The sequence below is a fragment of the Phacochoerus africanus genome, chromosome 7 (genome assembly GCF_016906955.1).
Source record: "Phacochoerus africanus isolate WHEZ1 chromosome 7, ROS_Pafr_v1, whole genome shotgun sequence".
Lineage (NCBI taxonomy): Eukaryota > Metazoa > Chordata > Mammalia > Artiodactyla > Suidae > Phacochoerus > Phacochoerus africanus.
The window spans coordinates 42337654-42354408 of NC_062550.1; the positions used below are offsets into that span (position 1 = coordinate 42337654).

General features: G+C 35.5%; 1 protein-coding gene across 1 annotated transcript in view; it reads left to right on the forward strand.

Annotated features, from left to right (window-relative positions):
* Positions 1–221: 221 nt before the first annotated feature.
* The window catches only part of GLIPR1L2 (GLIPR1 like 2), a 30376-nt gene continuing 13842 nt past the window's right edge, over positions 222–16755 (forward strand). The window contains exons 1-3 of the mRNA XM_047788534.1: positions 222–440; positions 8098–8343; positions 10708–10811. Of these exons, the coding sequence (XP_047644490.1) occupies positions 222–440; positions 8098–8343; positions 10708–10811 (569 nt within the window). The remainder of the gene's footprint in view (positions 441–8097; positions 8344–10707; positions 10812–16755) is intronic.

Sequence of the window (16755 nt, forward strand, 5' to 3'; positions counted from 1 at the left end):
AGTTGACTCTGGATATGTAACTACATTAGTTTAGTGAAAAGCCTGTACTCATATTTAACTCAAGCCTCTGCAGTTCTGGCTGCCACTCAAGCTTTTCTCCACTGTCCCGGGGAGGCGGGGCCCGGCTTGCCTACACCTCCCCGCCCTGACCCACCCATAGATTGGCAGGTCACCAGGGCAGGCCGACGCATGCGCAGTGTCCTGTCCGCTGCCGGCTTACCATGGAGACCTCAAGGCCATTAGCCCGAGAGTGGTATGCCCGATGGCTTCCCTTGACACCAGTGGGCCTTTGGAAGATGTGGCTTTGTGAGTTGTGGCTACTACTATTGGGTTCCGGTTTGCCACACGAAGAGGACGTAACGTTCATCAATGAGTACGTGAATCTCCACAATGAGCTCCGGGCCAACGTCTTGCCCCGAGGGGCTAACTTGCGCTTCATGGTGAGGCCCCAAGGTGGTTGCCCAAACCCCTCACAGCCCTAGTCAGGACACTACCCGCTCTGCCTCAGAAAGTCTAGGCCACTGCTCCAAGGCTTAAAGAATCGGAGAACCGCTCTTCTAGTTTGGGTTTTAAAATGCACGTAAAGTTATGCATTCAAGAAATAAGAACTATCACTCCAACAGAGTTATTACCAAGATTTTGCACAGGGTCGGGATTAGGGTGGATAGAGGTACTCAACTGAGGTGCAAAATTTAAGGGTGCTTCAATATGAGAAAATGATAATTTAATGCAGTGTTTCTTTGTTTATTTTGTTTTGTTTTTATTTAAAATGCAGGCGTTTCTGTTGTGGCTTGGGGGTTAAGAACTCGACACAGTGTCCCTGAGAATGCGGGTTTGCTCTCTAGCCTTGCTCAGTAGCTTAAGGATCCCTAGGCGTAGTTCGACAAACGGGGGTTCGGATCCGGTGTTGCCCTGGCTGTGGCTGAGCCTCTAGCTGCATCTCCTATTAGCCTACAACCGCGGGAACTTTCATGTGCTGCAAGGTGCGGCCATACAAAGAAAAAAAAAAATCAATGCAAAAATATTGATGAAAATTATCCATTTAAACAAAGAAGTTTGAATTTGGGAGAGGCTAGTGAGGCACTCTCAGGATAATGCAAGTGAAAGGTCAGATTCTCTTCTTATTTAAATTTTGAATTTTTGTCATGGATAGTATCAACTAATTTTGCCTTTTAATGATATTTTTACCTTGATTATTGTGTTTTTTGGTAGCCGCCCTAAATTTTGCTTCCAGATTCTCATTCACCTCATCTTGGACTCAGCCCTGGTTTTGCATTCCTTTACATTGTTCAGGCTTCTTTCCCATTTTTCCTCCTATTTGTTTTCAGTCTCATCAACTGTTCCCTCGTTGTTATGGAGTCTTCATGATTGTCATTAAAAATGATTGCAAAATTTGTTTAGCAAATATCAGGCCTTTAGGAGCTTCCAGTTTTACATTGTAAATAATGTAAAGACTGTCTTCCCATATGTAAGACTTTTCCTCCTTCTGAATTAGTTCCTTAGGAAAATTTCCAGAAATGTGATAAAGAAATTAATAATGTGATTTTTTTTTTTTAGTTTATATGATATAGCAATCGCTATTCTAAAGAACTGCCAAATTAGGCAAATATCAGCTGTGTAGAAGTATTCTGTTTTTAGCACATCTGACTGACTTGGGCATTTTCAATCACTTGCTAAATTAATAAATTATGAAAAGGTACTTTGCTTTAATGTTAATTTTAAAATGTCATTTTGATTGGATGTATTTTGTTCTTTCTTGTTCACATTCTTTACCTTTTGTATTGTCAGTAAGTTTCCTCTTCTGTTTATATGTTTTATTATAAACATATACTAGTATTTGCTAAAGATAGTTTTATCCAAGTCATTTTTTATCTTTAGAATGTAACTAGAATTTGAAGATATTTGAGAGTTATAGCTATATATGTCCCATCCTCTGCGATTGTTTCATCCAAGTTTGAAAATTAACCTTCCTTCTGATAGTGAATAAACACAAAATACTTTTTTTAATCATTTACTTATATATATATTTTTCTACTGTACAGCATGGTGACCCAGTTACACATACATGTATACATTCTTTTTTCTCACATTGTGTGTTCCATCATAAGTGAATAGAAAGAGTTCCCAGTGCTACACAGCAGGATCCCAGTGCTCATCCATCCCAAAGGCAATATTCTGTATCTGTTTACCCCAAGCTCCCAGTCCTTCCCACTCCCTCCCCTTCCCCCTTGGCAACCACAAGTCTATTCTCTAAGCCCATGATTTTCTTTTCTGTGGAAAGGTATGACCCAGCAATCCCACTCTTGGGCATATATCTGGACAAAACTCTACTTAAAAAATACACCCGCATGTTCATTGCAGCACTGTTCACAATAGCCAAGACATGGAATCAACCCAAATGTCCACTGGTCAATAATTGGATCAGGAAGATGTGGTATATATACACAATGGAATACTACTTGGCCATAAAAAAGAACAAAATACATTTGAATACAACTTTTTATAGATTTTGTATTCCTAATCCCTAAAACATTTACTTCAAACATGAAGTGTAGAGGATAAGATTGTTCCCCCACAATATATATCTTAGTATGTAAACATTTTTGAAGGAATAATGCTTTGGGGAGTTTAAAACTCCACCCTAAATTTTATCCTCTTCTTTCTAAAAGTTGGTGTGTATTTTTCTCATGGATTTTACTAGGATGTAAATAATAACTATAAATAGTATAGTCTATTAAAATATAATAGTATGATTTATAATATATGACTTTGATAGGCTTAGAAATCATACTTTTTGATTGGTTATGCTTAATTAACATTTTAATATATATACTTGACAAAGTCGAAAGTTAATCAACATCTATAACTGCCTTCCAAATGTTAAAAAGATATTACAACACATAAATTTTGAATGTCTCCTGTCCATGTCCATGCTGTTGTTGTCATCTAGTATTTTTGTTATACCTTGTTTTTAAACTCAAAATTTTTATTGCAAAATATACATAACATAAAGTGTGCCATTTTAACCATCTTTAAGTACAACTCTGTGGCACTAAATACATTCATATTGTTTGGCAATTGTCACCACCATTCCTCTCCAGAACATTTTCATCCTCCCCACTTGAAACTCTGCTCTCATTAAACACTAATTCCTTTCTTCCTGCTGGCAACTATCATTCTACTTTGCCTCATAAATTTGACTACTCCAGATATTTCATATAAGAATCACAAGTATTTGATTATGATTCAGTAAAGTGACTGCTTTATTTCACTTAGCATAATGTCTTCAAAGGTCATCTATGTTGTAGCATGTGTCAGAATTTTCCATCCTTATGTGTATAATGCTGCTGTGGACATAGGTATGTGAATAATATCTGTTCGGTTCCCTGCTTTCACCTCTACTGGGTATATAACCAAAACTGGAATTACCAAACCTTGTAGAAATTCTGTATTTAATTTTTTGAAGAACTGCCATTCTGTTTCCCATAGTGGCTGCGTATTTCACATTCCCACCAACAATGCACAGGGTTTCTATTTCTCCACATCGTTGCCAGACTTGTTGTTTTCTGGTTTGTTTGTTTTTTAAAAAATACATGTAACTATCTTAATGGCTCTGAGGTGGATGTCATTTTGGTTTTGATTTGTATTTACTTAATGATTAGTTATGGTGAGTATCTTTCCAAGTGCTTATTCGCTATTTGTATATTTTCTTTGCAGAAATATCCTTAAAAGTCTTTTGCTCATTTTTTGGTGGTATTAGAGTATTTTTGTTAGTTTAGTTGAAGGAATTCTTTATATATTCTGAATAAAATCTCTCATCAAATACATGATTTTCAGATGTTTTCTCCCTTTCTATAGATTGCCTTTTCATTCTGTTAACAATATCCTTTGATACACAAAAGTTTTTAATTTTAATGAAGTCTTGTTTATCAATTTTTTATCTTGTTGCCTGTGCTTTTGGTGACATATGTAAGAAATCATTGCCAAATCCAATGTCATGAAGCTTTCCCTCTTTGTTTCATCTGAGAATTTTATAATTTTAGCTAATAGTTACATTGAAGGGTGATCAACATAACTAAATCATCTGGAAAATTAAAATTAAAACCACAATAAGATATCATTTCACACCTGTTAGAATATCTCTCATTGAAAAAGGCAGAAGATCACAAATGTTGGTGAGGATGTGGAGAAAAGCGATCCTTTTGCTTTGTTGGTGGAAAGATATATTGGTGCCACCACTATGGAAAATGGTATGGAGGCTCCTCAAAAAATTAAAAAGAACCAACATGTAATCCAGCAATTCCAATCCTAGGTGTATATCCAAAGGAAATGACAACGGAATTATCATAGAGATACCTGCACTCTTATGTTCATTGCAGCAGTACTCATAATAGCCAAGATATGGAAACACCTAAGTATCCATCAATAGATGAATGAACAAAAAGGAGGTGGTATGTATATATGCAATGGAATATTGTTCAGCCAAGAGAAAGAAGGAAATCCTGCCATTTGAAACAACTTGGATGGAACTTGAAGGCATAATGCTAAGTGAAATAAGCCAGACAGAGAAAGACAAATATTGCATGGTATCACTTATATATGGAATCTGAAGAAAAAGTGGCACTCATAGAAACAGAGTATAGACATATGGTTGCCATGGGTTAGGGATTAAGGGAAGAGGAAGAGTTTGGTAAAAAGGTACAAACTTTTAGCTATAAAATTAATAAGATATGAAGATCTAATGTAAAACTTGGTGACTCTGCTTGATAACATTGTATTATATAATTGAAAAAAAAAAAAACCTTTAGCCTCTGTTTTCAGCTGTAATTTTATTCAGGGTTGAGCAAAGGAATTTGTAACTATCGTAACTTATTTGCACACAGTCATGGAAAGCAATAAAGTAAAATGCTTATTAGTTTGGGAATTGAGAGACTTCCTGGGTTTAAATCCCAGCTCCACAATTTACAGGCTGTAAGTGGCTATAAGTAAATTCCTCAACTTTGTGTTTTAGTTATCTCCTTTTTGAAACAGAAGCAGTAATAATAATGCATACCTCATAGGGTTATTGTGGACATTAAGTTAAATAATGCATAAATAACACTTAGAACAAACATTTAAAAAAAAAAACCTAGTTTAAAAATGGGCAGCGATCTTGGGTAGACATTTTTCCAAAGACATATAGGTGGCCAAAAAACACATGAAAAGATGCTGAACATCACTAATCATCAAAGCAATGCAAATCAAAACTATAATGAGACATCACCTCATATCTGTCAGACTGTCTATCATCAAAAAGACAAGATATTAGTGTTAGGATGTGTAGAAAAGGGAATCTTTGTGCACTGTTGGTGCAGTGTATATTGGTGCAGCCACTACGAAAGATTGTGTGAAGATTCCTCAAAAAATTAAAAATAGAACTTCCATACAGTCCAGCAATTTCACTTCTGGGTATTTTTCCAAAGGGGAAAAAAAACCCACTCATTCAAAAAGATATCTGCACACCCGTGTTCATTGCAGCATTATTCACAGTAGCCAAGATATGAAAGCAACCTAGGTGCCCATCAATAGATGAATGGATAGAGAAGATACGGTATATATACAATGGAATATTACTCAGCCATAAGAAAGAATTAAATCTTGCTATTTGCAACAACATGAATGACACTGTAAGGTATTATGCTAAGTGAAAAAAGTCACACAAAGAAAAATACTACTTATATATGGAAATATACTCATTCTAATATGTGGAATATAAGTATACTTATAAGTATACAAATATACTTATATGTGGAATCTAAAAAACAAAGCAAACATGACTAAATGGAAACAGAGTCATAAAGATAACAGACTGGCAATTACCAGAGGTGAGAAGATGGAGGGATGAGTGAAATTGTGAGGAAAGTTAAGAGGTACAAACTTCCAGTTACAAAATAAGTGCTTCAAGGGATGAAATGTATAGCATGGGAAATACAGTCAATAATAATGTTATACATTTATATGGTGATGGTAATTAAACTTGTGCTGAACATTAGTAATGTGTGAAAATATTGAACCACTGTGTTGTTCACTAGGAACTAACATAGTGTGTAGTCAATTATCCTTCAGAAAAACCCCTCACAAAACACCAAACTCATAGAAAAAGAGATAAGATTTGTGGTTACCAGAGGTGGGGGAATTGGAAGGGAAAATTAGATGAAGGTGGTAAAAAGGTACAAACTTCTAGAAACTTCCAGTTATAAATAAATACTAGGAATGTACAGCGTGATTAATATAATTAACTGCTTTATTTTATATCTGAAATTGTTGAGTAAATCCTGCGTGCTCATATTTTTTTTTCTTACTTCTGTCTGAGATAATGGATGTTCACTAAAATATTATAGTAATCATTTCACGATGTGTTATGCTGTACACCTTAAACTTACACAGTGTTGTGTGTCAATTATACATCAATAAAAATGGAAGGAAAAAAACCCCACTTAGAGTAGTGACTGGTGCATGGTAAGCATGTGTTGATAAATAGTATGCAAAATTAAGCAGTAGAAATATGATCCAGGTAGCATTGTTTGCAGGTAGGAAAGATCTGAAAGGCCATTAATTGTGGAGTAGTAACCTTTATTACATACTAGTAGCCATACTATGGAATACTATGAAGAGTTTGTAAAAATTAAGTAGATTTAGTCATACTAATATGAAACAATCTCTCTAAGTGAAAACTGCAGGTGGGAGGCCAATAATGTGTGTAATATGATTAAAACACTGCAAGGACAAAAATCACTAAATACTCATCTAGGGTTAGGGTTAGGGTTAGGGTTAATAATTTATATTTGAATGTGTGTGTGTATAGAGGTAGAAAAATGTATACACAAAAATTTTTTTAACAATGATTACCTTTGGGGAGAGAAATAGTATGGAAAGGGAAGGGATATGCTAAAAGCCTGACTCATTTTCTATAATATATTTTCTGTATTGTATTTATGTATAATCTATGAAATTAACCAACTCTTAAGGAAATCTTAGTATTGTTTTTCAGAAATATTTACTTTCAGATATACCACAATGTATATATTTTAGCATGTTTGGTTTTACAACTATTTTGTTGACTTTTCTATCTGTATTTTTTTTCTCATCCTTAACTAAACAATGAACTTAATGAGCCTCTAAATATGATAATAGGATATGTTTCTGGATGTTTCCAGAAAATGGAAGGGAGCAGCATCTTGTGATATTTTCTCACATTTCTGGGAACATCCATGAAACTTTACATATACCTCTTTTATAGCATTTACCAACTATCACTATGTGTTAAAATTGTATGTGCATGTGTGTGCACATGTGTATATACACATACATATATATATGCACACATGTATATACATATGCATATTGTATTATCCCAAGTTGTTCTCCTAACAACAATAAGCAACTGAAGGGCAAAATTTATGTTGACTTCATATTTCATTCCTCACAATACAATAATTTGTGTATAATCAGTGCTCAATAAATAGTTCTTAGATAAATATTTTAAATTATAGTGTTATGTATAAAAGGCTGGAGATTAAAAATACACATTTTCTGAATAGACTACATGTAAGAGTATTTTACAGTTCTGAACAGACTACATATAAAAGTATTATACATGCAGAATGTTGCCTTCAGGATGGATTAGCAATAGGATCCTGCTGTGTAGCACTGGAAACTCTGTCTAGTCACTTATGATGGAGCACATAATGTGAGGAAAAAGAATGTATACATGTGTGTGTAACTGGGTAACCATGCTATACAGTAGAAAAATATATATATATAAATAAATGAAAATAAAGTAAAAGTGTATAATCATTTGCATCATATAACAATCCTATTTTTTGAATTACAAATATATGCCTAGGCCTTTGTTGCAGGAAATAGTTGTTTCATTTATAAATATCTCAAAATCCTTTTCCTTCCATATAAATTCCACAAACCAGACTCGTAAGCACAAAATAAGAATTGTTTTCCTTAAATCTAATTATGAGAACTCAAGGAAAATAATTTAGAGCACAAAGAAACCCTCATTATTATTAATTCGTTTTCTTTGCTTTTTGCGTTTTTTTTTTCCAGACTTGGGATGTAGCTTTGTCACGGACTGCTAGAGCATGGGGGAAAAAATGTGTGTTTGCCCGTAATACTCATTTAGAAGAACTGAAAATGGCCCATCCTCGTTTTAATGGTATTGGTGAAAATATATGGGTCGGCCCTGAAAATGAATTTACTGCAAGTATTGCTATCAGAAGTTGGTTTGCACAGAAGCAAGAGTACAACTTTGAAAGGAACCATTGCTCTGATAACTGTTCTAATTATCTACAGGTATCTAATTTTTATATTATTAATTCAGTAGACTCCTTAATTGCTTTACTACTAAGTTTTTGTTGATTATGTTTCAATTTTATAAATAAACTCAAATGGTAAGATTATTACTTCTGATAGAATCAAAATTGTAATCAGCCTTAAGTCTTGTAAATGTTCATAACTTCTTCTATTATTTGAACCATGTAGTTAAAACATTACTTTAAATATAGTAAATCTAATTTCCATACCCAAAGATGAAAAGTGCCTTCTAAAATAATGCACACTGGAAAAGGAAGTAAGAAGCCAGAAAACAAAAATTAATTTTAACTTATTGATTATAAACATAAGTAAAAGATTTAATTTTTTTTGCACAGGTCACTACACATACTACTATATAAATGATTAAAATAGTTTAAATGCAAATACATGGTATTACTGACCACCTCATGTCTAACAATTCACCCTATACTTTTTACTCCAAGAACACCAAACTGCTTTTTATTTCCTATATGTACATTTATTATTTCCCTTATCACGTTTTATAATCATCTATTTATATATATGACAGTACAGTAAGGGCAGGGACCTTGTCTTCTTATCCATGTATTCTCACAATAACATGACATCATTTAGGTCTTCAATAAATATTTGTATCAGGAATCAAGTTTTTTTTTTTTTTTTTTACCTTTTCTGGGGCCGCTCCCGCGGCATTTGGAGTTCCCAGGCTAGGGGTCTAATTGGAGCCACAGCAACGTGGGATCCGAGCTACGTCTGCGACCTACAGGATTTGTCAATCACTGTGCCACAACGGAAACTCCAGGAATCGAGAAATTATTGAATTAACTTCCAAGCTTATTTAAAAGATGATTGGGAGTTCCTTTCATGGCTCAGTGATTAACAAACCCGACTAGGAACCATGAGGATGCGGGTTTGATCCCCGGGCTTACACAGTGGGTTAAGGATCTGGCATTGCCGCGAGCTGTGGTGTAGGCCAGCAGCTGTAGCTCGGATTTGACCCCTATCCTGGGAACTTCCATATGCCGCAGGTGAAGCTCTAAAAAAATAAATTAAAAAAAAATAATAAATAAATAATAAAAGATGATCATTTTTCAGTAAGTAGACTCTGATGTAGAACTTAAAATCATGGAATTTTTTTCATGTTGAAGCCATATCTTTCTGTTCAATCAAATGAATTATGTTTCAAAAAAAATTTTTTTAACTGAGTCTCACCTTGTATTTCTTTTTTTTGTACTTGAAGTATAGTGATAATTTCTGCTGTACAACAAAGTGACCCAGTTATATAGACATGCATACCATTCTATCTCAGATTCTGTGATAATCTATGTGAGAAAAGAATCAAAAAAATTTTTTATCAATTCTTTCTTCTTCTGGAAAGTTATTGATTCTTTATTGTCTTACATCAAAGCTGGACTCTTTAATATGATTTCAATACTCTGAGTAAACTAAATAAGTCTACCCCCGACTTACTCCTCTATATTTTTTCCAGTCTCCTAGACATTTTCATTTCCTGTATTTGACTTAACTTCAGCTGTTGCAGACAGTCTATTACCTGTTCTTTTAATGCATCGTTCTGTTTCTTTTGGAATCATACTTTTAAAATTGCTAAGGATTGGGCTATATGGAAAAGGAAAACAAATGGTTCCTTCCTCTTCCACAAAATAATATTTTCTGTTCACTTGAAAGTATTAGAAATATTAAAGCCATTTGGGGAATTTCTGGAATATTTTTAATTATTCTCACATTTTTATTCCAAGACCTGTTGTGCAAGAAATTATTTTATAGGAACCAGCTTTTCTACTCATTTTTTAAATGAAAGGCCCAGACTCCATTTAATTTTAATAATGAAATTGCCTCAACAAAAGAAAATAAAAATACTGATAACATTTAATTACTGTCTACCCTTGCATGGGCTTTTCCTTCCCATATGTAATTTTACTGTCCCCTCTTTTTCTCCTTTCTATTCACAACTTCCATTCTTCCCAAACTTTTTCTCCTCTTGTTTTCCTTTTCTCCTCTGCTCATAACCTAGAACTCTCAGATTCAACGAAATGTTGAAAATTGATTCAGAAGATGTGCCTTCCTTTGGCTCTAAAATGCTATTCTGGATCAGTTTTTCCAAACTCTTTATCTTAAGAAAACAGTATTGTTAGACTCTATTAAAGTGTTTCTCTAAATACAGTTTTGAAAGTGCTTCCCTAAGTTCATGATAATTCTCTACATCCATCCAAATGAAGAATAGTTCATATTCTTTGAATTCCCTGGTTAAAGGATCTATGTGAATTGAACATACTCTTATTTATGATATGACTGAGTAGATGTTTTGAATTAAATGTTATGTTTTCTTTGACAATTTTATTTTAGCTTGTTTGGGACAAGTCTTACAAAGTGGGTTGTGCTGTTACTCCATGTTCAAGAATTGGACATATTAGTCATGCAGCAATTTTCATATGCAACTATGCACCAGGGTAAGTTACTTTAAATTTTTTAAAGAACATGAAAATAAATTGGGCATTTTTCAAGGTTAAGCTTTCCTAATTTCAACATATTCTTCTAAATGTCTTTGCAAACTATAAAAGAATTAAATGTAAGATAGTAAAGACTTTATATTAAAATATTTTTAAATTCCATAATAAAATAAGTCATAATTTAGGCATACCGATTTTTACATATGGATTGCCAAATATTACTTCCCAAAAGAATTTTAACAAAAGAATTTAATACTAATTATTTCACAGTATCTAGCCTAATTAACATGACAAATTATTTTCCAAAGTAGTTTATTTCCATATTTATTTTTAAAAAGTCAAAAGAAAATAAGGTTAGCTGTGTTGAAATGTATATTGTAAAAGTTGTTTCAATAGTTTGTCAGTTTGAGGGGTTCTCGTCATAGCTCAGTGGTTAACGAATCCGACTAGGAACCATGAGGTTGAAGGGTTTTGATCCCTGGCCTTGCTCAGTGGGCTAAGGATCCAGCGTTGCCTTGAGCTGTGGTGCAGGTCACAGACATGGCTGGGATCTGGCATTGTCCTGGCGTAGGCTGGCGGCTACAGCTAGGATTAGACCCTAGCCTGGGAACCAACAGATGCCCATGGGTGTGGCCGTAAAAAGGACAAAAGACAAAAAAAAAATGTTAAGCTTCCAAATTAGCTTCCATCTCCGGAGAACTTTATTGGAAAGTCTCAAGTTTTCTTTCAGGTCAATGTGATACTATACATAATATTGTTAAAATGTCTAAAGTAAAAAAATATCCTAATCATCATGCCAAGAAAATTGACTATGTGCTAGGATTGAGAAGGAATTTCTTTTTTTCTTTTCTTTTTTTTTTGGTCTTTTTGCCTTTTCTAGGGCCACTTCCACTGCATATGGAGGTTCCCAGGGTAGGGGTCTAATCGGAGCTGTAGCTGCCGGCCTACACCACAGCCACAGCAACGCTGGAACCGAGCCGCGTCTGCGACCAGATACACCACAGCTCATGGCAACGCCGGATCCTTAAAGCACTGAGCAAGGCCAGGGATCGAACCCACAACGTCATGGTTCCTGGTCGGATTTGTTAACCACTGCGCCACAATGGGAACTCCAAGAAGGAATTTCTTAAAAATAAAATGTTTCTGGGGTTAAGCCAAAAAGAAAAAGTAAAAAAAATAAACCAAACCATTGATTACTAATTGAATGATTGTATTCCCCTAGATAGGGAAAACAGCAGAATTATGATGCAAGTTGAATTAGATTTAGAAAGCCCCTTCCTAAACTGAAGCTTTCCTGACTTTGAACATAGGCATGCAAAACAAGTGTGGAATGTAGAATAATTGCTAAATTTTTAGGCTCCTTTTATTCCTGCAGACTGGAAGCACTGGGATGATACATGTTACATGGAGAAATTTTGAAAATTACTGATCGGTACTGAAAATTCAAACAGAGCACTGGGCGGGAAGGAAGAGGTTCCTTTGGGGTTTAGTCTTCCTTTATGCACTCAGCAACTATGCACAAGGCTCTGTCTACGAACAAGACCAAAAAAAAAAGACCGACCATACTTAGTTTATAGTCTTGGAAGAGAGACAAACAAATAAGTGAACACATAAATAACTGAACACATATTTAATTAGATATCAAAATATACCATCAAAACAAAGCACAATAGGCAAATAGGGAATAACTAGCATAGAATATGGATAGGATAGTTCCAAAAGGAGGTGGTATTTGAGCTGAAAGCCAAAAGAAAAGGAGACAACTAAGAGTATTTCAGGTAAAAATGAGAGCACATATAAAATCTCTGAGCTTGGAATGAATTTAGCATGTTTGAAAAATAAATAATTGTGGGAGTTAGGAGTTGAGGTAGAGAGTTAAATCACAGCTAAACCAAATAGAATACCTGAGGCCAGTTTAAGGATTTGGGGATTTATTCTACATAATGGCAAAGCCACTGGAAAGTATTAAGCAAGTAAGTAGCATGATATCATCTATGTTTTGAAAAGAAAACAGTAAAAGATTGCTCTTGCTATTGTGATGATACTGGGGTATAGGAAAAGAAAGGTACAAAGAGGAACCAAGCACAATTGGGAGATTTTTTTTCTGAACTACAGGATATCTACTGGTATTTTGGATTAGGATTTTAGCATATGGATTTGTTTTCTATTGTTTCAAAATAAGTTACAACAATCTTAGTGACTTAAAACAGCAGCCAGAAGTTCTATAGGTTATAAATCCAGGCACAGTATAGGTCAGGGTCTCAAAGGCCAAAAACCAAGGTGTTGACTGGGTTCTTATCTGGAGACTATGAATCTGCTTTTTTTTTTTTTTTTTTTTTGGTCTCTTTGCCTTTTCTAGGGCTGCTCCCACTGCATATGGAGGTTCCCAGGGTAGGGGTCTAATCGGAGCTGCCGGCCTACACCACAGCCACAGCAATGCAGGATCCGAGCCACGTCTGCAACCTGATACACCACAGCTCATGGCAATGCCGGATCCTTAACACACTGAGAGAGGCCAGGGATCGAACCTGCAACCTCATGGTTTCTAGTCGGATTCATTAACCACTGCACCACTACAAGAAATCTGGAAGAATCTGCTTTTAAGCTCATTCATGGTTTCTAGTCGGATTCATTAACCACTGCACCACTACAAGAAATCTGGAAGAATCTGCTTTTAAGCTCATTCAGGTTGTCAGCAGAATCCAGTTCCATATGGTTATGGGACTCGGATCCCCACTTTCTTGCTGGCCTTTAACCAGGTGTTGCTCTCAGCTTCTAGAGGCTTCCCATATTCCCTAACACACAACCCCCACCATCTTCACATCCACAAGGGCACATCAGGCCCTTCTCACAATTCAAATCTCTGACTTCTCTTCTGTGACCTGCCAGAGAAAACTCTCTCCTTTTAGAGTGGCCAGGTGATTGGGTCAGGCCACCTAGATAATTCCTCTATTTTAAGGTCAGCTGTCCAAATAACATAACTTAATCATGCAAGTCCATTATATTCACTGTCCTCGGAATTATGCAAGGCAGGAATACTAGGGGTGAGAGATGTTGTGGTCCCTTTTAGATTTCTGACTACTCTGTCATGGAAATTGTGGTGAAAAGTCAGTTTCTGCATAAATTATGAAGGTGAAGCTAAAAATATCAGTTACTGGATTTGTCTTTAGGGGTAAAAGAAATAGAATAACCTAGGGTGATATTTTTGCCTTTAGTCTGAAAAACTAGATGGCTAATGATACTATTAACTAAGATAAGGAAGAAGATCAGAAGATACGTTTTACACTGGGACATATTAGATAGAAATATAAAGTGGGGAATATAGATGAATCATGAGTAGGAACTGGCCATGTGAAAGTCTGGGAGAGATTTTGAAGTAGTGGAAACTGCTTCTATAAAAGGCCCTGATGTAGAAATGAGTCATAGTCTTGAATGAGATCACTTTATGAAAGAGTGAGTATGTACGATACCTTTTAAAATTGCACCTCACAAAATCAAATACCTGGGAATACCCCTGACCAAGAAGGTAAAGGACTTATATGCCGAGAACTATAAAACTTTAATCAAAGACATCAAAGAAGATGTAAAGAAATGGAAAGATATTCCATGTTCCTGGATTAGAAAAATCAATATTGTAAAAATGGCCATACTACCCAAAGCAATCTACAGATTCAGTGCAATCCCTATCAAATGACCCATGACATTTTTCACAGAACTAGAACACACAATCCTACAATTTATATGGAACAACAAAAGACCCAGAACTGCCAAAGCAGTCCTGAGAAACAAAAACCAAGCAGGGGGCATAACTCTCCCAAACTTCAAGCAATATTATAAAGCCACAGTCATCAAAACAGTGTGGTACTGGTATCAAAACAGACAGATGGACCAATGGAACAGAATGCAGAACCCAGAAATAAGCCCTGACACCTACGGTCAATTAATCTTTGACAAAGGAGGTAAGAACATAAAATGGGAAAAAGAAAGTCTATTCAGCAAGCATTGCTGGGAAACCTGGACAGCTGCATGCAAGGCAGTGAAACTAGAACACACCCTCACACCATGCACGAAAATAAACTCAAAATGGCTGAAAGACTTAAACATAAGACAAGACACCATCAAACTCCTAGAAGAGAACATAGGCAAAACACTCTCTGACATCAACATCATGAATATTTTCTCAGGTCAGTCTCCCAAAGCAACAGAAATAAGAGCAAAAACAAACCAATGGGACTTAATCAAACTGACAAGCTTTTGCACAGCAAAGGAAACCCAAAAGAAAACAAAAAGACCACTTACAGAGTGGGAGAAAATCATTTCAAATGATGCAACGGACAAGGGCTTCATCTCTAGAATATATAAGCAACTTATGCAACCCAACCGCAAAAAAGCCAATCAATCAACAGAAAAATGGGCAAAAGACCTGAATAGACATTTCTCCAAGGAAGTTATACAGATGGCCAACAAGCACATGAAAAAATACTCAACATCATTGATTATAAGAGAAATGCAAATCAAAACTACCATGAGATATCACCTCACACCAGTCAGAATGGCCATCATTAATAAATCCACAAATAACACGTGCTGGAGGGGGTGTGGAGAAAAGGGAACCCTCCTCCACTGTTGGTGGGAATGTAAACTGGTACAGCCACTATGGAGAACAGTTTGGAGATACCTTAGAAATCTATACATAGAAGTTCCATATGACCCCACAATCCCACTCTTGGGCGTATATCCGGACAAAACTCTACTTAAAAGAGACACATGCATCCGGGCCTGTTCACTGCAGCACTATTCACAATAGCCAGGACATGGAAACAACCCAAATGTCCATCAACAGATGATTGGATTAGGAAGATGTGGTATATATACACAACGGAATACTACTCAGAAATAAAAAAGAATGACATAATGCCATTTGCAGCAACATGGATGGAACTAGAGAATCTCATACTGAGTGAAATGAGCCAGAAAGACAAAGACAAATACCATATGATATCACTTATAACTGGAATCTAATATCCAGCACAAATGAACATCTCCTCAGAAAAGAAAATCATGGACTTGGAGAAAAGACTTGTGGCTGCCTGATGGAAGAGGGAGGGAGTGGGAGGGATCAGTAACTTGGGGTTATCAGACACAACTTAGGATAGATTTACAAGGAGATCCTGCTGAGTAGCATTGAGAACTTTGTCTAGATACTCATGTTGCAATAGAACAAATGGGGGGGGGGGAATGCAATTGTATACATATAAGGATAACTTGATCCCCTTGCTGTACAGTGGGAAAATAAAATTAAATTAAATTTAAAAAAATAAATAAATAAATAAATAAAAAGAGTGAGTATGTAGACTTAATCTGAGGACCAAGTCCTAGAGCACTACTTCAGGCAAAGGAGCTAACAAAGAAGAATGAAGAGGCTAACAAGATAAGAAGGAAATCAAAACAGTGATGATAAGGATACTTGGAAGCCAAGTGAAGAACATGAATCAAAATGCCCAAAGTGGTTAACTCTATGAGATGCTCCTGAAGGAATGATTTTAAAGAAAGTATGGAAGGAAAGATGACATTTCCATTTGATAAGATATTTGGTGACCTTAATAACAATAGCAAATGCAGGGGTATCCCATGACTATAGTGATGAGATGAAGTTATCAATTGTTAGTATTACTTTTCTTTCCACCTACCTTTCCCATAGGCTTCTTTGTCTTGAAATTTCCATCAACCATTTTTTCTTTGATACAAATATTAACAGGCTACCTGTGAAGAATCTAGGTTGGCAATATAGTAGTCAACCCAGACCAAGTTTTGTTTGATATGTACTCAAAATAGACAGTCTTAGCTATCTTTCTTAAGAATTACTGGTTGAAAAAAATCAGCTTATCACAATATTATGAAATATTTTAGGAGAAATGAAAATAAGAAAGCCAAATTGAAAATC